Below are 18,104 nucleotides of genomic sequence, written 5' to 3'. Positions count from 1 at the left end.
ATTGCGGACCCTGTCACAGGACAGTGTTTATAAAAGCGTGCAATAAAGTATATCTGATGATAAAGGGAAGCAACTATATTGAAAACAGTTAACAAACTGTTCTGGGTCCGCTGAGAAACAGATGCCGGAGTTTGGCCTGTGAGAGGATAGGGGAGGGAGCAGGGGCTGAGAGCGCTGTCAGACCCCCACAGGAAGGCTGGGTAGAAGCTGCTAGCATGCTTCTAACACCCTAAGCTCAGCAGGGCTGAGGGGCGGCCGCGGGCTGTGCCCAGAGGAGAACTGAGAGACATGAGAGTTGTTTGCTGGGTTCCTCCTTGCTGGTTCCTTTATTGCTCTAGCGCGATGCCCAGCATGCAGTAGACACCTACTGTATACCTCTGGATGACTGCTTCGTAGAGTCAGTGCAACTAACCAACTAACGGGCAGTGGCGGGGCGCAGGGCAGGTGAGCGCCTGGCACTGGCGGGGCGCAGGGCAGGTGAGCGCCTGGCACTGGGGATGTGCGACGCCAGCAGGTGACCGACCGTGGGAGAGGCCGTCACAGGAGGAAGTACTGCCTTGGTGCTGACTGGCCTGCGCGATATTAAAGATTCCGCCAGCCCCTGTTCTCTGTGCAGCTATGAATTATCTATGCTGGCATTCCGTGAAGGCAGACTGATTTCAGTATTAGCCGAAGGAAAACCTAATTAGGAAGGCAAATTGATTTCCAAAAAAAGAATTGGATGATATGTTCCCAGGACTGTTAGAAATGGATTTTTAATCGTCTGCTCTTTTGTATTATTCATGCCATTGATGCCTTTGTGAGCTAAGCTGGTCTCTCGCTTTCCTCTCTGCCTCTCTCTCCCTCCCACCAGGTTCAGCACCTTCTCTGTCCCAGCCCTTGAGGCTGGGCTGGCCATGCCTCTGGGGATAGCTGGAGGCCCATGAGGGGGATGGAGACAGGTGCCGGGAAGGAGCCCCAGGCACAGGGGTTAATGAGGAACCACGGAGAGCTGAATGGACCTTTCTGTCTCCACCCCACCCCACCCCACCCCACCCCACCCCAGGTAGCCGGGTCCCAGGGGAAGGGCATCTTCCTCTTCCGGAGGCTGAAGGACGTCATGGACTGGAGGAAGGTGAGCTTGCCTCTCTCCCCTCCCTCCCTCCCTAACCAGACTGCCTAGGATCAAATTCTGACCTTGCCACTTCCTAGCTCTGTGACCTTGGGCAAGTTATTTCATCTCTCTGTGCACAAGCAAATAAGGGATAGTAGCAGTACCTGCTGAGAACGCGATGGGTTAACGTGCCTAAACCTGAGAACGCCTTCGGTACCTGGAGCCCCTGCTCTCCTGCCTGGGCAGAGTTTGGCTGACTTCTGCTAGGTCCTGGACTGAGCCTGAGGCAGCTCCCTCCCTCCCTGCCTCTGCCCTGTCCCAGGACACAGTGCGGTAGAAATCCTGGTTCCAGTCCTGCCTCCACCACTTGGGAGCTGTGTGGTCTTGGGGAGGTTGCTGAACCCCTCTGGCCCTGAGAGATGACAGCGGTGTGTGGGTGAGAGGAGCAGGCTGATGGAGCCCCACTCAGGCGCCTCGGCCCTGGCAGGCTCGCAGCAGGTGCTCAGCAAACGAGCTTCCTCCTTCCACGGGTGTCCTGCTCCTCCCGTGAAACTGTCGGGGCGCCGCTGGGAGGAAGCTCGCTGGCGTGGAGGCCCAGCAGGCCCAGGGTGCGGCCAACCCTCTGCCAGCCACGAGTGCATGTGGGGCCGCGGGTCCCAGGAAGGGAAGGCCTGGCTGCCTCTTTCTTAAAATAGCTGTGGCAGCAGGATGGTGGGAGGTGTCAAAATTTCCACCCTGGGGGCCAGGTGACCTGAGTTCTGGGGCTGCCTGCCACTGGTCAGTTATGTGACCTCACCGAGCTTGTGAGCTTGCCTTTGGCTCAGTTCCTCCCTGAGTTATTCTGAAGGGAACAGTGTGGGCGGGAAGGGCCTTTGCAGGCTGCGAGAGGCTGTGAGGCCATCGCAGTTTCCCGGGCAGGGCTGGCCATTAGCGGAGAGAAGCTGGGAATTAGTGGAGAGAAGGTGGAGGGACTTCCGGGGGGCTCTGCGACGCTCTGGGCAGCCCTGACCAGTGGGCCTCTCTACAGTGGGGGATGGTGCACACCTGTGCTTTCTGGTGTGGTGCCCGCTAGCCCCGTGTTGACACTGAGCCGTTGAAATGTAGCCGGTGTGACTGAAGGGCTGGATTTTTAATTTATTCCTTTTTTAATTGTGGTAAAATATACATAAAATTTACCATTTTAACCATAGTTAAGTGTACAGTTTTGTGACATTAATTATATTCACACTGTTGTGCGACTGTCACCACCATCCATCTTCAGAACTTCTCATCTCCCCCAGCTGAGACTCTGTCCCCATTAAACACTAACTTCCCACCCCCTCCCTCCAGCCTGTGGAAGCCACTGTGTCATTTTCTGTCTCTTATGAATTTGACTAATCAAGGTCCCTCATTTAAGGGGAGTCGTACCATATTTGTCCTTTCGTGTCTGGCTTCTTTCACTCAGTGTTATGTCTTCAAGGTTCATATATGTTGTAGTATGTAATTTCACTTACTTTTAATCAAGTTAAATGCACATGGCCCATGTGGCCATTGGCCGCCTTATTGGGTTAAACGCCCAGGTTCCGGCCCCAGTCTGTGTGGGTTCACTTCCCGCTGAACCACTGGCTAGCTGTGTCACCTTGGGCAGGCGGCTCCCCCTCTCTGTGCTTCAGTCTCTCATCTGTGAAATGGGGATAACATTAGTACTTCCCTAACATTAGTACTTCCCTGATGGGCTTGATTTAAAGACTGAACGATCTACCCCAGGGAGAGTGCCTAACACAATGCCTACTACACAGGATGTGCTCAATAAATGTTAACAATTATTATTATTACAACTAGGACTCAAAATTTTTGGATGACCAGAAAGAAGAAATGCCTGTGGAGCACTATGTAGCTCAGCGTTATATCGAAAATCCCTATCTGATAGGAGGTGAGCCGGCTCTGTGGGCGGGGCCTGACCTGTGGGCGGGGCCTGACCTGTGGGCGGGGCCTGGCCGGGCTTGAAGGGCTGCAGAGATGGAGGGAGATCTGTCCTGCGGTCTCCCACCCCCTCGCGGTGGCCTGTGCAGCTCCTCCGCCTGGCATGCCCGTCCCACTCCCTTGTTCACTAAAATGCCCCTCATTCTTCAAGAACCCACTCATTCGTGCAGTAATTGAACAGGTATTTATAAAGAGCCTACTCATGGCCAGCCACTGTCCTGGGTGCTGGCGGCCCAGCGTGCTGTCATGGAGTTTATGCCCCACATAAGCAGACAGCGAAAAACTAGAAAGAAATGAGACCGTTCCAGAGTGCTAGGAAGTAAATGAGGCTGGGTGATGGGACAGAGAGGGAGGGAGGCCTCTCTGGGGAGGTGACGGGAGGCTGAAGGCTGAGTGACAGCCAGGAGCCACCTGTGGGTGGATTTGGAGGAAGAGGGAGTGCGAGGGCCTAGGGCCTGCAAGGGGCTGGCAGAGAAATCTGCCCGCGGTCCGTCAGTGGGTGCGGGCTTCCAGAGCCACGCTGCCTGGGTTCGGATTCTGACCTTGCCACTTAATAGCTATGTGACCCGTGGAAGCTTTCACTTTGTTCACTTTGCCAGAACGTCCTCTTTTCCCTTTTTTTAATAACAGCTTAATAGTCACACACCACACAATTCACCCAGTTGAAGCGCACAGCCCAGTGGTGTTTATCCTATTCACACATCCTGGGCCCTCCCCGTGGAGCCTGTGCAGATTTCCCCAGGGTGCCTGCACATCTACCATTCCTTAGTGGGGTCTGCACACCCAGGCCTGTGGCAGTGTGTGTGTGTGTGTGTGTGTGTGTGTGTGTGTGTGAAGGGGTGTGACTCCGGAGGGTCTCGTCATCTGAGAGGGACCCGCTGGTGGCAGGGGCAGCACTGAATGCTGTTGATCCACTTGCCTCCTCTCACCTTGGATGATGTCCTTCTCCAGGGGCAGTCCTCGGGTCTCTTCTCCTCCCCCTCCTTCCCCAGTGGCCCCATCCTCTTTCTGTGGCTTTAGACATCACCCAGTGACTCCCAGCCTTCTGTCGAGACCTTGCCCCAAATCCTGATGTGCCACAGCCTCCGACAGCCCCTCCTGGGCATCTCCCAGCACCTCGAACCCAACACGCCTAAATTCCAGCCCTTGTCCTGCCCCCGTCATCTGGCTCACCCCCAGCCCTCCCCACCTGGGATTCACGTCTGCGCTCCACTGTCATAACCCCCAGACCTAGAACAGTGCCTGACAGTCACCATTACATGAGTGCATTATTTCCTTGCCTCACAGGCCGCAAGTTTGACCTTCGTGTCTACGTGCTGGTGATGTCGGTGTGTAACTAAGGCGGGTGCCCCCTCCAGTGGTGGGGCGGGGGCAGCTGGACTCAGGGACAGAGGCAGAGCCCGTTCTGGGGGCACCTGTGTGAACTTGTCTGGCTTTGCCCACCTGGGAGAGCCCAGGGTGACATCTGAGGGCAGGTGGGGCAGGAAAATGGATCTAAATTTTACCATCTTAGACACCCCAGTGTCTGGGCCTGCCCTCCACGTGTCCTTTTTTATTCATTCTGTCATCCGTGGCAACCACAGCTAACGTTTACCGAGCACCTACTAATCCCAGGCCCTGGTATTTGCAGGTTTTATCTCATTCAGTCCTCTAATAACTGGGGAGGTAGGTTCTATTACTCACTTTCCAGATGAGGAAACAGATACAGAGGGGTTGAGTGACTTGCCCAAGGTCACACTGCTGGTGAGAGCTCGGGTTAGAGTCCTGGCAGCCTAGCCCCAGAACCTAGTCTCTCAGCCAGGGAGGTGCTGGGCTCCTTCCACCCATTTATTCATTCTTTGTTCAACAAACATTGAAACCTTCATGGGACACTACTCTTTGCTGGGCCCAAGGAGGCAGGTCCACCCACTGTCTACTGGGAACTGTGGATACACCCTGAAGTGGGGGTGAGCGGAGAAGAAGCCCATTAATTTTGTTTTCTTCCGCATCTTGCCCCCACCCTCACCCTGAGGAGGGAGGGGGAAGAATCAAAGGAGGATGATGTTTGAGCAGATTCTTAAAGGCTGATGTGGGAAAGAAGGAAGGGCATGCCAGGTAGAGGGAACAGCAGGAGCAAAATGCAGGAGGGGTGAAAGCCCGAGCACTTATTCCCCCCCCTTCTCTTCCTTGGTCCCACCTCCGTGACAGTACATCCCCCTGCGGGCCTGGCTGTACCGGGACGGCTTCGCCCGCTTCTCCAACACCCGCTTCACCCTCAGCAGCATCGACGACCAGTGTATCCTGGGTTGATTGGTTGTCATGGGAAGAACTCTATTAAGACTATCATGTGAAAAACAAGATCTAGAAGTGGTGTGTTGGTAACCCCGTTTTTGCTTTTAAGGAAGTTTCTGTTTAGAAGGAAGTATGAAAGATAGTCCCTATCTCTCAACTCTGAAAACGGCGGGCGATTAGCATCAGGTCAGGAAACATTTGTTTTCAACTTTGCGCATTTCCTTTCATGACGAATTGTTTTTACAATCGCTTTGCACTACTTTGATAATAAAAATTAGGCCATTTAAAGAATATAGCTTTCATAATAAAAATACTATAGCTCTTTAAAGGTAAGTCAGAAAGTGCAGAAATATACAAAAAAGAAAAGAAAATGTTGTCTAGCCACGTTTTCTAGAGATCACTGCTTATGATTGTGATGCATATTCTCCCAGGTTTGTACAGTTTTTTGTTGTTTTTCAGTAAACATTATATCTGTATTTTCCTTATATGCATTTTTTTTTTATTCAGTGAGAGGAGGGGAGGTAGAGAGACAGACTCTTGCATGTACCCTGACCAGGACCCACCTGGCAAGACCATTAGGGGGCAATGCTCTGCCCATCTAGGGCATTGCTCTGTTGCTCAGCAACCGAGCTCTTTTTAGCGCCTGAGGCGGAGGCCATGGAGCCATCCTCAGGGCCCAGAGCCAACTTGCTTGAACCATTGAGCCAGCAACTCACTTTGCCTGAACCTCCTGTTTTCCTATTTTTAGTAACAGCTTTTTTGAGCTGTATTCACATAGCACTCAATCCACCCCGTAAAAGCATACAACCCAATGATTTTTATCATATTTGCACAACCATCACCACTGTCCATTTTAGGACATTTTCATCACCCTGAAAAGAAACCCTGTACTCGGTAGCTGTCATTTCCCATTTCCTCCCCGCCAGCAGCCCCGCCCCTGCTCTTAGCCCTGAGCAGACACTTCCTGTTTCTCTACTGCGGATTCTGGATATACAGTGTGAATGGATTCATACAGTATAGGGTCTTTGGTGTCTAACTTTTCGTTTAGCTCACTTAGCTTACCGTTTTCAGTATTCATTCGTGTTGTAGCACTTGTCAGTACTTCATTTCTCTTTATTGGCAAGTAACATTCCTTCTATGGATGTAACACATTTTATTTATCCATTCATTTTGTGGTTTGTTATGTGCTTATTCTTTTAAAATTAAGACTAGAAAAACTCTCAGTCAAATGTGTGTGGGGGGAAGCCTTTGGAAATCTCTTAACGAAGACATTTTAGGATCCCAAAAAGGATACTCACCTCTCTCTAGAGGTGGAAGCCACCTTCCCCAGTTCAACATGCTACAAACATGGAGCAACCTATGTTTCAGTAGAATTAGACTAAGGTTAGTGACTGAGAGCCCCTGTTTCCCTGTATGTGAGCTGTCTCAGTAAGTCCCGGAGAGGGTCACACCTTATGGTCATTTCGTGGGGTTTGGGAGGACTCAACCTCCTTAGCCATGGTTGTTGAATGAAGTGGTATTCTGAATGGCTGTTCCTTAACCTCTGTGAGCCTCAAAGGTCTCTTCTTTGAGATGGGAATAATTTGGGGAACAAGTGAGAAGACGGGACCATGCTCTGTAAGTTACAGTGTTGTGGATCTCACTGGGGTCACGATGGTGATGACAGCAAAAGGCAGACGCTCAGAGTGGGGACCTCAAAGGCCATTTTGACCCCACCCCAAGGCTGGATCATTTTTCCAATATACTTACAAGGTGACCACCCAGCCTGAACCCCACTAGTGACAGAGGGCTTGGAATGTCCTGAGATGGCTGATATTTAGTCTCTCTACTTGTTAGAAAATGTTCTCCTTTTGAGCTGAAAAATCATAATGTAATATCAGCTATGCCAGGCACTATGAGAGGTGCTATACAGAATGGTATCTGAACTTTCAAATAACTCTATGAGGCCAATGTACTATTATGTACTCCCGTTTAAGAGGGGGAGAAATAGGCTCAGAGAGGTTAAGTGACTTGCTCACATGTTTCCAGGTGCCCACAGCCAGGAAACATGTAGGCAGAATTTGAAACCTGGCCCATCTGACTCTGAAGCCCACACATGTGACCTCTGGGCTGTTTTGTAGCCTTCCCCATCAATTCCTGAGGAAGGGTCTTAGTTTGGTTCCTGGGAGCAGGACTCACCCTTCTTGTCTACACCGGTCCTTGACCACCAACCTCTGCCAGATGTTCACCTCACCAATGTCGCTGTGCAAAAGTTGTCCCCCGACTACCACCCAGAGAAGGTGAGCAAGCTGGGCGTCTGCCATCCAGGTACAGCTTCTGGGACTGGCTGGGGTGGCAAGTTAGAGTGCCAGAGAGCCGGGGTAGGCCTGCATTGGGCTCATTACTCACAGTGAGTTCAGGCCCACCCTTCCCATTTGCTGGGCCCAGGGCAAAAGTACAAATGGAGGCCTATGCATCGTGTCTGGATATTTAAGTTATTCATCAAAGTAACACATCCTCTAACAAAAAGTGTTTCCTGCATTGACAGATATGTCTTTATCATCTAACTACCTCTCTATCATCTATCTATCCTTATCTATCTATCCTCTATCTATCTATCTATCTATCTATCTATCTATCTATCATCTATCATCTATCTATCTCTGTATCTCATCTTCTATCTAATAACCTGCAAGGCCAGGATCAAATTTAGAACTCTTGGACTTCTTAGAGTTAAAGCCAGAACAGAGATGCACAGGGAGAGCTGGTCCCCAGCTCACACCCGCACAGCGGGGGCCTCCTGCATGCCCCCTAGCCCTACCGCAAATGGCAGTTGATCACTCCTTGGGCTTGGGATGCACACAGGGGCAGTGCTCTTCAAGGAGGCAGGCCCAGGGGAGAGGCCTGCGCAGGGCGTTTGGGCGAGGACTTCTGGGGTTGTGGGGCGCAGGCTATGCTCTAGAAAGAGAGGCGCACGCACTCTGGTCGAGCACTTCCCTTGCGCTTGCAGAGTCTTTCTGCAAAGGGGAGGGACACACGTGGGGTTCTCCTAATCACAGACTCAGGGATGGATGCCTCTTTCCGAGCCTGAGGCCCGGGTTGATGGTGATTGTTGGAGGGTCCCGGCAGGCCAGGTCCTGGCTAACCCACACTCCCTCTCCCAACACGGGTGCCTGGGTCCCAGGGCTGCAAATGGATGCTGCAGCGCTTCCGACAGTACCTGGCGTCCAAGCATGGGCCAGAGGCGGTGGAGACGCTCTTCAGCGACATGGACAACATCTTCATCAAGAGCCTGCAGAGCGTGCAGAAGGTGATCATCAGTGACAAGCACTGCTTCGAGCTGTATGGCTATGACATCCTCGTAGACCAGGACCTCAAGCCGTAAGTGGCCGGCCCAGGGGCCCCGGAGAGCCAGGGCGACTCTGCACCCGACTCTGCCTTTGGGTTCAGCTCTGCCACTTCGTTGGGCACACTTTCTGTCGTCTCAGTCTGCCCATCTGTAAAATGGTGGCTGTGCCAGTAGGACAGTTATGAGGAATGAAGGAGGTACTGTCGAGGGCTCTGAGCCCCATGCCTGGCACTGAGGCCTTGGCTGAATATCTCCCGAGTCAGGGATCCACTCCCGCTGGTGCCAGGCAAGAAGAGTCCAGCCTCGGCGCTTTCGGGATGCTTAGTGCCGTGTAGGGGAGAACTGTCACCATGCTGAGCTCTCTCGGGAATTTGGTGCACTGCGCCAGGGTCTATGAGGTTGAGCGGACGCGTAGAACAAAGCTGAGATGGCAGGGACCACAGCAATGGCCCTTCTGTGATGCCAGTGGGGTTGTTCTGGGGGCTCAAGGTCACACAGTAAGTCAAGGGCAGAGCCAGGCCCAGAGTCATAGTTCCCGGGCTGGGCCACTCCTCTGCCAGCACCATGGCCCCTGGACCCAGCCCTTCCCCGGGGTCACTGTGTGGTGTTGAGGGATCTCTGAGCTAGGAGTAGGAGTCACAGAGCAAGATTGAAGTCGGGCCCAGGTTTAAGAGAAATGGGGTTCGGTTCTGTACCAGCGGGTCTCTCCCCTTTGCCCCCTGGGCTGAGATGCGGCCATGGGCAGTAGAGTGGACACCGATGGGGGACACAGCTTGGAGGAGGCAGCACATAGTGAGAAGTGGGACCCGAGTCTCCCACTGACCTGCTGGGCGTGCCCTCCCCTCTGTGCCCTGGGCCCTGGCTGTAAACGATCGGCCTGCACAAAACAAGAGGTTGTGAGCTGAAGGCCCTTGGGTAGCTTTTGGCCTGCCGACACTTTGAATTTGGACTTCAGAATGTTTTTTGTTTCTTTTTCATTGAAATTCAGTGACAGTCTCTAAATCTTGGGGTGTTCACAGAAAACTCTGCGTTTCTGGCTTTTCTGGAAAGCTCGGATGATGTAGCAGTTCTGGGTTTACACTCCCGCGGGACAAGCCTCGCTGGAGCCGGCCATCGCCCGTCCTTTAGATGTGGAATGCTCTTTCCGGTTCACTGCAGCCTGGCCCCTGTGGGGGTATCAAATTTGTGACAATCGGTTTTGAAAAGTTTTAGCCACCAAAACCTTTCCTCTAATGGAAAGCGGAGAGAATGGCTCTGGTTGGGGCCCAGGCATCCCACCTATCTAGCCTCTGAGTGAAATCCCAGGGGCCCCCGGGGTCAGGTAACCCTAAGGCCCACACCCCTTCTTTCCCAGATGGCTTCTGGAGGTCAACGCCTCCCCGTCGCTGACAGCCAGCAGCCCGGAGGACTATGAGCTCAAGAGCTGTCTCCTGGAAGACACACTGCACGTCGTGGATATGGAAGCCAGGTGTGTGTGTGTGGGGGCTCGCTCATGCCCCCTGGACAGGACAGTGGGGGCCCCCACCGAGGGAGGGATAGAGCTCAGAACCTCGGGACCAGAGCAGCCCTCAGAGACACTGGCCTGACTGTGGGGTCCTGGACCAGTCCCTTTGCCTCTGAGCCTGTTTCCTCATCTGTAAATGGGAACCTGTATCTACCTCTCAGGATTGTTAGGTTAAGTCACCGAGATGATTTATTGACAAGCACCTAGCTACAGGAAGAGCTCAATAGGAGACTATATATTGTTATTGCAATGTGTATATCATGGAAAAATCCAGGGTCTGACTTCAGTCTGTGTTGGTCTGTTTCTCCCTCCTTCCCATTGTCTCCCTCACCCCTTCTCTCTTTCCTCTCTCTCAGCAGTTTCTCAGTTATTCTAGCAAGAGTGTGAGGGCTGACTCTCATTGCTCACGGTTGGGCCACACTCTCATCTCTGAACCAATCACTGTGACTCTGATTGACCAGGTCTCGGTCTTGTGCCCACCCCCCAGCGAGAGAGGGAGGATGTTCTCGAAGGAAACACAGAGGCTCCCTCAGGCTGAAGGAACGTGAAACGGATGCTAAGCAAGGGGAACCTCAGGTGTCCGCTTATTCATTCAACAAACACTGTGCCACACATTGAGGACACAGTAAAGGACGGGACAGACCCTGTCCCTGCCTTCATGGAGTTTATGGTCCGGGGAAAACAGCAGAGTTTAATCCACAGTGCAGAAGTACTTAGGGCCAGTGTTGGAGCCAAGGGACAAAAATGGGGGAGACCCTCTGAGACCTGTGTGGGCCTCTGGGAAACAGCCAGTGAATGGTGGACAAAGGACGGAATTCTGACAGCGTGGGAACCTGATTGGGCCCCACAGGGAGCACGGTCTTGAACCCTTTGTGTCCCCTGCCTGTGCAGGCTCACGGGAAGGGAGAAGCGAGTGGGCGGCTTTGATCTCATGTGGAACGATGGCCCGGTCAGCAGAGAAGAGGGCTTTCTCGACCTGTCAGAGGCGGGGAGCTTCGTGACCAACACACACCTCGGTAGGTGGGGCAGGTGGGGAGCGGGCACTGGGGATGTGTCACGGGAGGTGCCAGGTCGGCTAGGACTGGTAAGTTGGCACGGCTGTATGACCTCAGGCCAAGGACTCAACTTCTTTGCTCCTCGTCTGTAAAATGGGGATTAGTTTCTATCTCAGTATGTGCCTAGAACATTGTCTGACACATAGTGAGAGGCTTTATTTATCTGTCAGGACGTAGGTTTCAAAAGTCTTAGGAAGACAAGCAACAACAAAACTCACACTCTCGCTTAAGAGAAATTAAGCACTTCACTTGATTTTAAACTTGGTGTTTAAAAAACTGCAAATTTTCTTTGATTATAAAAATTATTCACACTTATTGTAGAATATTTGAAAACTAAAGAAGGAAATAAAAAACCATCCAGACATAACCATCTTTAACAATCTGGTGTATTTCCTTCCAGCTTTTAAAAGATGCATATATGCAGATTTTTTCTTTTACAGAATTGGCATAGGGCCGGAGGGTTTTTGTTGTTGTTGTTTTGTTTTTAGTGAGAGGAGGGGAGGCACGTGCTTAGACAGGGATCCACCCGGCAAGCCCACTAGGGGGCGATGCTCTGCCCATCTGGGGCCCTTGCTCCAGAGCCAGTTTTTAGCGCCTGATGGAGCCATGCTCAGCACCCGGGGCCGGTTTGCTCTAATTGAGCCATGGCTACAGGAGGCAATGAGAAGAGAAAGAGAGAAGCAAGAGGGGGAGGGGTGGAGAAGCAGATGGCTGCTTCTCCTCTGTGCCCTGACCAGTAATTGAACTTAGGACATTCTTCCCCCACAGGTGCGAGTCTCCTGAACTCTAAGGGACCTTATGAGACTTGCAACCAGGGGACCAGTGGGCAGCAGCAGCTTGTCCTGGGCTACACCCCCAAACCTACCCCCAAAGCCCCTTTTCTCTGACTCTTCAGCGAGCTGTCAGCAGCCTGCCTGGGCTCACTTCCCTCCCGTAGGTTTCTAGAGGCCAGAGCAGCCTACCACTGAGCCAACCAGCCAGGGCAGGGCTGGAGTTTGAGTCCCACTTCTCCACATGGCATTTTCCGCCTCATTCAACCACGTCAGTAAGAGCCTCTCTTTTGGAAACACTTGTCAGGCCTAGACTAAATATCTTACGTACATGATCTCATTACATCTCTAGGCAGATTTTATTATCATTTTACAGATGAGGAAACGGTCTCCAGATGTTACGCAACGTGCTTGAGGTCTGGGCTCCAAGCGGTGAGCCGGGACTTGAATTCCAATGTGTCTGACTCCCACACCCGAATGCTTGACTGCAAGGCTCTTCTCTCCCTGAGCACAGTGAGGAACAAAATTACCGTACAGCTACAGAGATTCCAGCTTGGACTGACGCCAGGCTTGCTGAACCAATTTCTTATAATTGAGCACATGGCATGACTTCAATTTTTTACTTTTATAAATAATGCCACGACAAACCTTTTGTTCACATAAAGCTCAACAGAAAAATCTGTTTCTTTAGGAAAGGTTCCTAGAAATATAATCCCTGGGTCAGAGAGGTGAACTTATTACAGCCAAAATGCTTTCTAGAAAGATTACACAAATTTGCCAGCTCTGAATTAAAAAAAAAAAAAAAAAGTTTACCAACTTGTAACTTGTAATTCACTTGATTCCTGGAGAGGTGTTGGATTTTTTAATTTGCAATTCTTTTGTTAGCTGTCCCTCCTCAATCTATTTTTCAGAGGGGGGATTACATTTTTCTAAATGTATAAAGGCCTTGGATATTAATATGTCGAGGATATTACTTCTCTGTCAAGCTCATTGTATACATTTTACTTAGTTTGTAATGTGCTTTTTTTTTTTTTTTTCCCGAAGCTGGAAACGGGGAGAGACAGTCAGACAGACTCCCGCATGCGCCCGACCGGGATCCACCCAGCACGCCCACCAGGGGCGACGCTCTGCCCACCAGGAGGCGATGCTCTGCCCCTCCGGGGCGTTGCTCTGCCAGGACCAGAGCCACTCTAGCGCCTGGGGCAGAGGCCAAGGAGCCATCCCCAGCGCCCGGGCCATCTTTGCTCCAATGGAGCCTTGGCTGTGGGAGGGAAAGAGAGAGACAGAGAGGAGGGGGGGGGGTGTGGAGAAGCAAATAGGCGCTTCTCCTGTGTGCCCTGGCCGGGAATCGAACCCGGGTCCCCTGCACGCCAGGCCGACGCTCTACCGCTGAGCCAACCGGCCAGGGCGTAATGTGCTTTTAAAATGTTGTTTGTGGTATCTTTTTTTTTTATTGAAAGTACATTTATTAAAGGCGGGGACGGTGCAACAAGGAAGGGCTTAGGCTAGAAGCAGAGACGGGAGAAGCCAGGCGGGGCTGCTCTGGCCTCTAGAAACCTCCTGGGGGGGGGGGGGGGAAGTGAGCCCAGGCAAGCTGCTGTCAGCTCACTGGAGAGTCAGAGCAAAGGGGCTTTGGGGGTAGGTTTGGGGGTGTAGCCCAGGACGAGCTGCCGCTGCCCACTGGTCCCCTGGTTGCAAGTCTCATAAGGTCCCTTAGAGTTCAGGAGACTCGCGCCTGTGGGGGAAGAAGAGGAGGGAGGGACTGGCCCTGGTGTGCTTCCAGGAGGGAGAGGGAATGCTGTTGTTGCTGTTTGATGAAAAGAAGGTTTTAAATCTTTTCTAGCGTTTGGTATGATTTAGGATTGGGCTTGGCTGCAAGCAGCAAAAAAAGCCAACTAATAGCCGGAGAGGGACTAATGTGTTTCAAGCCACAGGAAGTCGGGGGGGGGGGGGTGGCGGTCCAGGGTGACGCTATGGCAATGTGGTGTCCCCAGGGACCCAGCTCTTTCTCTTTTTGCTTTGCCACACTTAGCTGGTGGCCTGGGTGCTCGTGCTTGTTGTGTCACGGTTGCAGAATGGCTGCTCCAACTCCAGACATTACGTCCTGGTCCCAGGCAGAAAGAAAGGAGGAAGGCCGAAGGACTGAAGCTTTTCCTTCAAGCCTTGGCTGTTTATTCCAGAAGGGAAGCCCTCCCAGGGACATCTTATCCATCAGAACTGGTTCATAGGGCCACCCAAGCTGTGAGAAAGCCTGGGGTGTTGAGGAGTTTGCCTTGAGGAAGGCAAAGGAGAGGAGGTCGCTGAATGGCTTTTCCATAGCACGTCCCTGGGGCCTGCCACATGGTGTTGGAGGATGACTACATAGTGCTTTCAAGCTGTGCACACAATCACCCGGAAATCTGGTCAAAATGAAGATTATGATTCAGTAGGTCTGGAGCAGAGCCTACATTCTGCATATCTGACAAGCTCCTGGATGATGCCCTATTGGTTAACTGTTACTGTGTAACAAACCTTCCCCAAACCTCACAGCTTAAAACAAGTCTCTTAAGAGCTATGCATTCTTCAGGTGTCACCTAGAGTCACTTACAGGGCTGCAGGCACCTGATTTACTGAGATCTGATGGCCTGGGATGGCCTCACTGACCCGTGTGGTGGTTGATGCTGATTGTCAGCTGGGGCTCTCTCTGTAGGTGGCCAGTCGTCCTCCAGGGTGGCAGCCCCAGGGTGACAGGAAGGCAAGAGAAGACGCAGCAAAGCCTCTTGCAGTCTGGGCTTAGAGGTCACACAATGTCATTCTGCCGCAATCCATTAATTAAAGCTAGTCCAGCCCAGATTCTCGGAGCAAGAAAACAGACTCGTCCACCTGTTGGGAGGAAGCGCAGTCACCTTGCAGAGAGGTGCCCACATAGGAAAGCGAGGGGTTGTCGCAGCTCTTTGCTGACAAGCCACCTCAGCTATTGATGCTGTTGGTCTCTGGACCCTGTTTGAGTGGCGAAGATCCAGACCAGTGCTCGCCACCTTGGCTGCATATTGGAATCACACAGGAGCTTTAAAACAGACTGTTGTCTGCTGGAGATAAGGATGCGGTTGGTCTGGACATTGGTCGTTTTTAAATCTCCCAGGTGACCCTGACAGCCACTGCTTGAGAAGTCTCTAGGATAATTTCCAAGTGTCCAGTGGCATGTCTCAGTACAGGAGGGCTGGCCGGGGGTGGGAAGAGGATGATGGAATGGGTTAGGGGTGTGCCTAGGGGTCTCCTGCTGGAAAGATCGGCAGATAAACAAGAGATGACCTAGAACTGCAAGAAGAGATCTGCGTGGACACGAAGATTTGGGGGTTAGGAATGAGCCAGCTACGTTAAGGCAAGGGTTCCACGGAACCTGGGGGTGCAGAGTGGGCTCTTAGCTCAGTGCAGCCAAGATGACGGGTGCGCGCCCAGGAGTCAGGAATGGGGCTCTGGGCTGCTAAGAAACATGGCCGACACCCCCGGGTCAGTAGTGTGGCCGTGTGGATTCAGTCACTCCGCAGCATTCGTGAGTGCCGTCGGCGTGCCTGGCACAGAGTAAACGGCCGTGGAGTTGCTTCCAGGGTCAGCTCTGAGAGCAAACAGGAACGTGCCGGAAGGGGATGGTCTGCGAAGCACATGTTGGCCTCTCGGTGTGGCCTGCCTGGGACACACTTCCATGACAGCAGGGACCGCGTGTGGGGGACTCATCCCTTCGCCATTTGTGCCCGACACACGGGTTGGATGAGGGAAGAAAGCTAGCATTTCACCTGTTAGGTCCTGGGCGGTGTGCCCATTCCTAGCTTTAAATGCCCATTCTCTGAGTAGAGCCAGGAGGAACGCAGTGTGGGGCAGTGGCTAAAAACTTGGCCTCTAGAGCTAGATTAGTTTGGGTTCAAACCCCAGATCTGCTACTTACTGTGTGATTTAGAGCGAATCACTTAGCCTCTCTGAACCTTGGTTTTCTCCTCTACACATCATTCCCGGTGAGAGCTTGAACTGCCGCGTTCACACTGGAAGCAGTGCCTGTGGTGAGTCCCCAGTGAACGCGGCCGCCCTCTGGTGATCCCTGCATGTAGCCCATAGGCAGGCACCTGGTTTACAGACAAGAAAGCTGATGCCAGAGGGACAATGACCGGCCTCAGGGCCACGCAGTGCAGTACATAAACCTAAGCTGTCAGTGGTCACGGTCACACCGCTGCTGTCCCCTGCTCCCACCAGGGAGTGGAGGCACAGGCCGCTCCACACCCCAGAACGCCCTTTCTAAGGACAGGCCCGCCCAGCCAACGCTCCGCTTCCCTTCCAGGTTGCGTCAATGACCGAAAAGAGCAGCTGAAGCAGCTGTTCTCCAACCTTCAAGGCCAGAAGAAAGTGTCCAGCTAGCACCCAGCCACTGGGAAAGAGACTCTGGGAGGTGACATGCCAGCCCGTCCCCTGCCCTCTCTACTCAGCACAGCAGTACCTCAGAGCGCCTGCCTCCCTCCCTCTGGCTGGGCCACAGCGCCCTTTGCGGCTTGCAGGGCCCCTGAACTCCCCCACCCCACCCCTGGGCATCTCTGCACCAGGAGACAGCCAGTTCCCCGGACTGGATGGGTGTTAACCCTGCCAGCTGGCTTGGTGGACAGGCCCAAAGAGAAAAACTCAGCAAGTTCTACCCCAGAGAGATCATGTCCAATAAATGAGCACAGGTCTACTCGCAGTTACTGGGCAAGGGGCCTGGCTCAGGGTGCTATCGGCTGCAGCCACACCCTTCTGGCTTTGACCCTCTGATGTCTCTCAGGAGGTTAGTACTCAGAGGCGTCCAAGAGCAAGGATTCATGGGCTGGGGAACTTGTCTTAAGCTGTGCTTGCAAAGCAAGCAGTTACTAGATTATGTTTATTGGGGGTTTGGAGGGCTGAGCCCTGTGGGTCTTCCCCTCCTGGTAATACCCTGACCGTGCATGTCCGGGGAAGCCACGGAGCTCCGCTGACCAGCTGAAAGCCAGCAGGCCAGAGAATCCCCATTTCTCAGATGGACATGGACCAGGAAGGCAGAGCGGCTTAGGAAGAGTCCCCACAAAGGTGTGCTGGTGTAAATCATCTGGGTGACACAGGTGCCTCTCTGGGCCTTCCTGCTTGAAGTTGGGAGCTGAGTTTTTTATTTTTTTATTTTTTTACAGAGCCAGAAAGTGAGTCAGAGAGAGGGATAGACAGGGACAGACAGACAGGAACGGAGAGAGATGAGAAGCATCAATCAGTTTTCATTGCATGTTGCAAAACCTTAGTTGTTTATTGATTGCTTTCTCACATGTGCCTTGACCGCGGGCCTTCAGCAGACCGAGTAACCCCTTGCTGGAGCCAGTGACCTTGGGTTCAAGCTGGTGGGATTTTGCTCAAACCAGATGAGCCTGCGCTCAAGCTGGCGACCTCAGGGTCTCGAACCTGGGTCCTCCGCATCCCAGTCCGACGCTCTATCCACTGCACCACTGCCTGGTCAGGCGGGAGCTGAGCTTTTTAAACCAAAATGTCTTGGCTGACGGGCAGAGGTGGTTTACGGAGTTGGGTGCAAGTAAGAATTTCTGCATTTTCCACATTCCTACGCCTCCTCTTGGTTAAGTAGGAGTTACAAGCGGGCGTGCTGCTCTATGGGGTCCTGTCGCGGGATCCCAGGCAGCTCCCTCTGCCTCTCCCTCTTCAGGACAGTTCTTTTGGCTGCAAATAACAGAATCTGACTGCTCAGAGAGCGGAAGGGCTTTAGGAAGGAAAATACTGGTAAATCCAAGAAGTGAACTAGTTAGCTTTTTCTTTTCCCTCAACTATTTTACCTACTTTCAGAATCTAACAGAACTTAAAGCAAAATTCTATTTCTGGGAAAAGAGATTTAAGGGTAACTTGCCGTTGGAAAGGTCAGTGATAAAGCTCTACCAGAAATTATTTAAGAACCAGTTAGCCTTGGGAAGGCCCGAAGCCGGGCCACGCTGGGCCTCCTGCCTCCCGAGTGGGCGATTTCCCTCTATCCCTGCGACCGAGGCGAGCACAGAGCCCAGGCACGGGTCCCACCTTCCCAGCAGAATCCAACTGGCTCTTTTTTTTGGCCTAGCACCTACCCTGCCAGACAGGTAGGGGCAATGTTCAGACA

At 52.6% G+C, this 18,104-nt stretch overlaps 1 protein-coding gene across 7 annotated transcripts in view; it reads left to right on the top strand.

The window, feature by feature from the left end:
• TTLL9 (tubulin tyrosine ligase like 9) overlaps positions 1-16,970 on the top strand; it is a 32,125-nt gene extending 15,155 nt beyond the window's left edge. For 3 of the 7 annotated variants that reach the window (XM_066384121.1, XM_066384123.1, XM_066384124.1), the window contains 9 exons: positions 1,050-1,114; positions 2,915-3,005; positions 4,343-4,383; positions 5,243-5,330; positions 7,547-7,605; positions 8,490-8,686; positions 10,009-10,122; positions 11,050-11,174; positions 12,360-12,678. In XM_066384121.1, coding sequence (XP_066240218.1) covers positions 1,050-1,114; positions 2,915-3,005; positions 4,343-4,383; positions 5,243-5,330; positions 7,547-7,605; positions 8,490-8,686; positions 10,009-10,122; positions 11,050-11,174; positions 12,360-12,592 — 1,013 coding nt within the window. In that variant the 3' untranslated portion in view covers positions 12,593-12,678. Of the gene's footprint in view, positions 1-1,045; positions 1,115-2,914; positions 3,006-4,342; positions 4,384-5,242; positions 5,331-7,546; positions 7,606-8,489; positions 8,687-10,008; positions 10,123-11,049; positions 11,175-11,981; positions 12,335-12,359; positions 12,679-14,057; positions 14,269-16,292 lie in introns of those variants that run through there. The other 4 variants (XM_066384126.1, XM_066384127.1, XM_066384122.1 and 1 more) reach the window with 4 other exon arrangements.
• The last annotated feature ends 1,134 nt before the right edge of the window (positions 16,971-18,104 follow it).

This window comes from Saccopteryx leptura, chromosome 5 (assembly GCF_036850995.1).
Source record: "Saccopteryx leptura isolate mSacLep1 chromosome 5, mSacLep1_pri_phased_curated, whole genome shotgun sequence".
Lineage (NCBI taxonomy): Eukaryota > Metazoa > Chordata > Mammalia > Chiroptera > Emballonuridae > Saccopteryx > Saccopteryx leptura.
The sequence above is the reverse complement of the archived record's forward strand: the minus strand, read 5'-3'. Positions and strand labels throughout refer to the sequence as shown.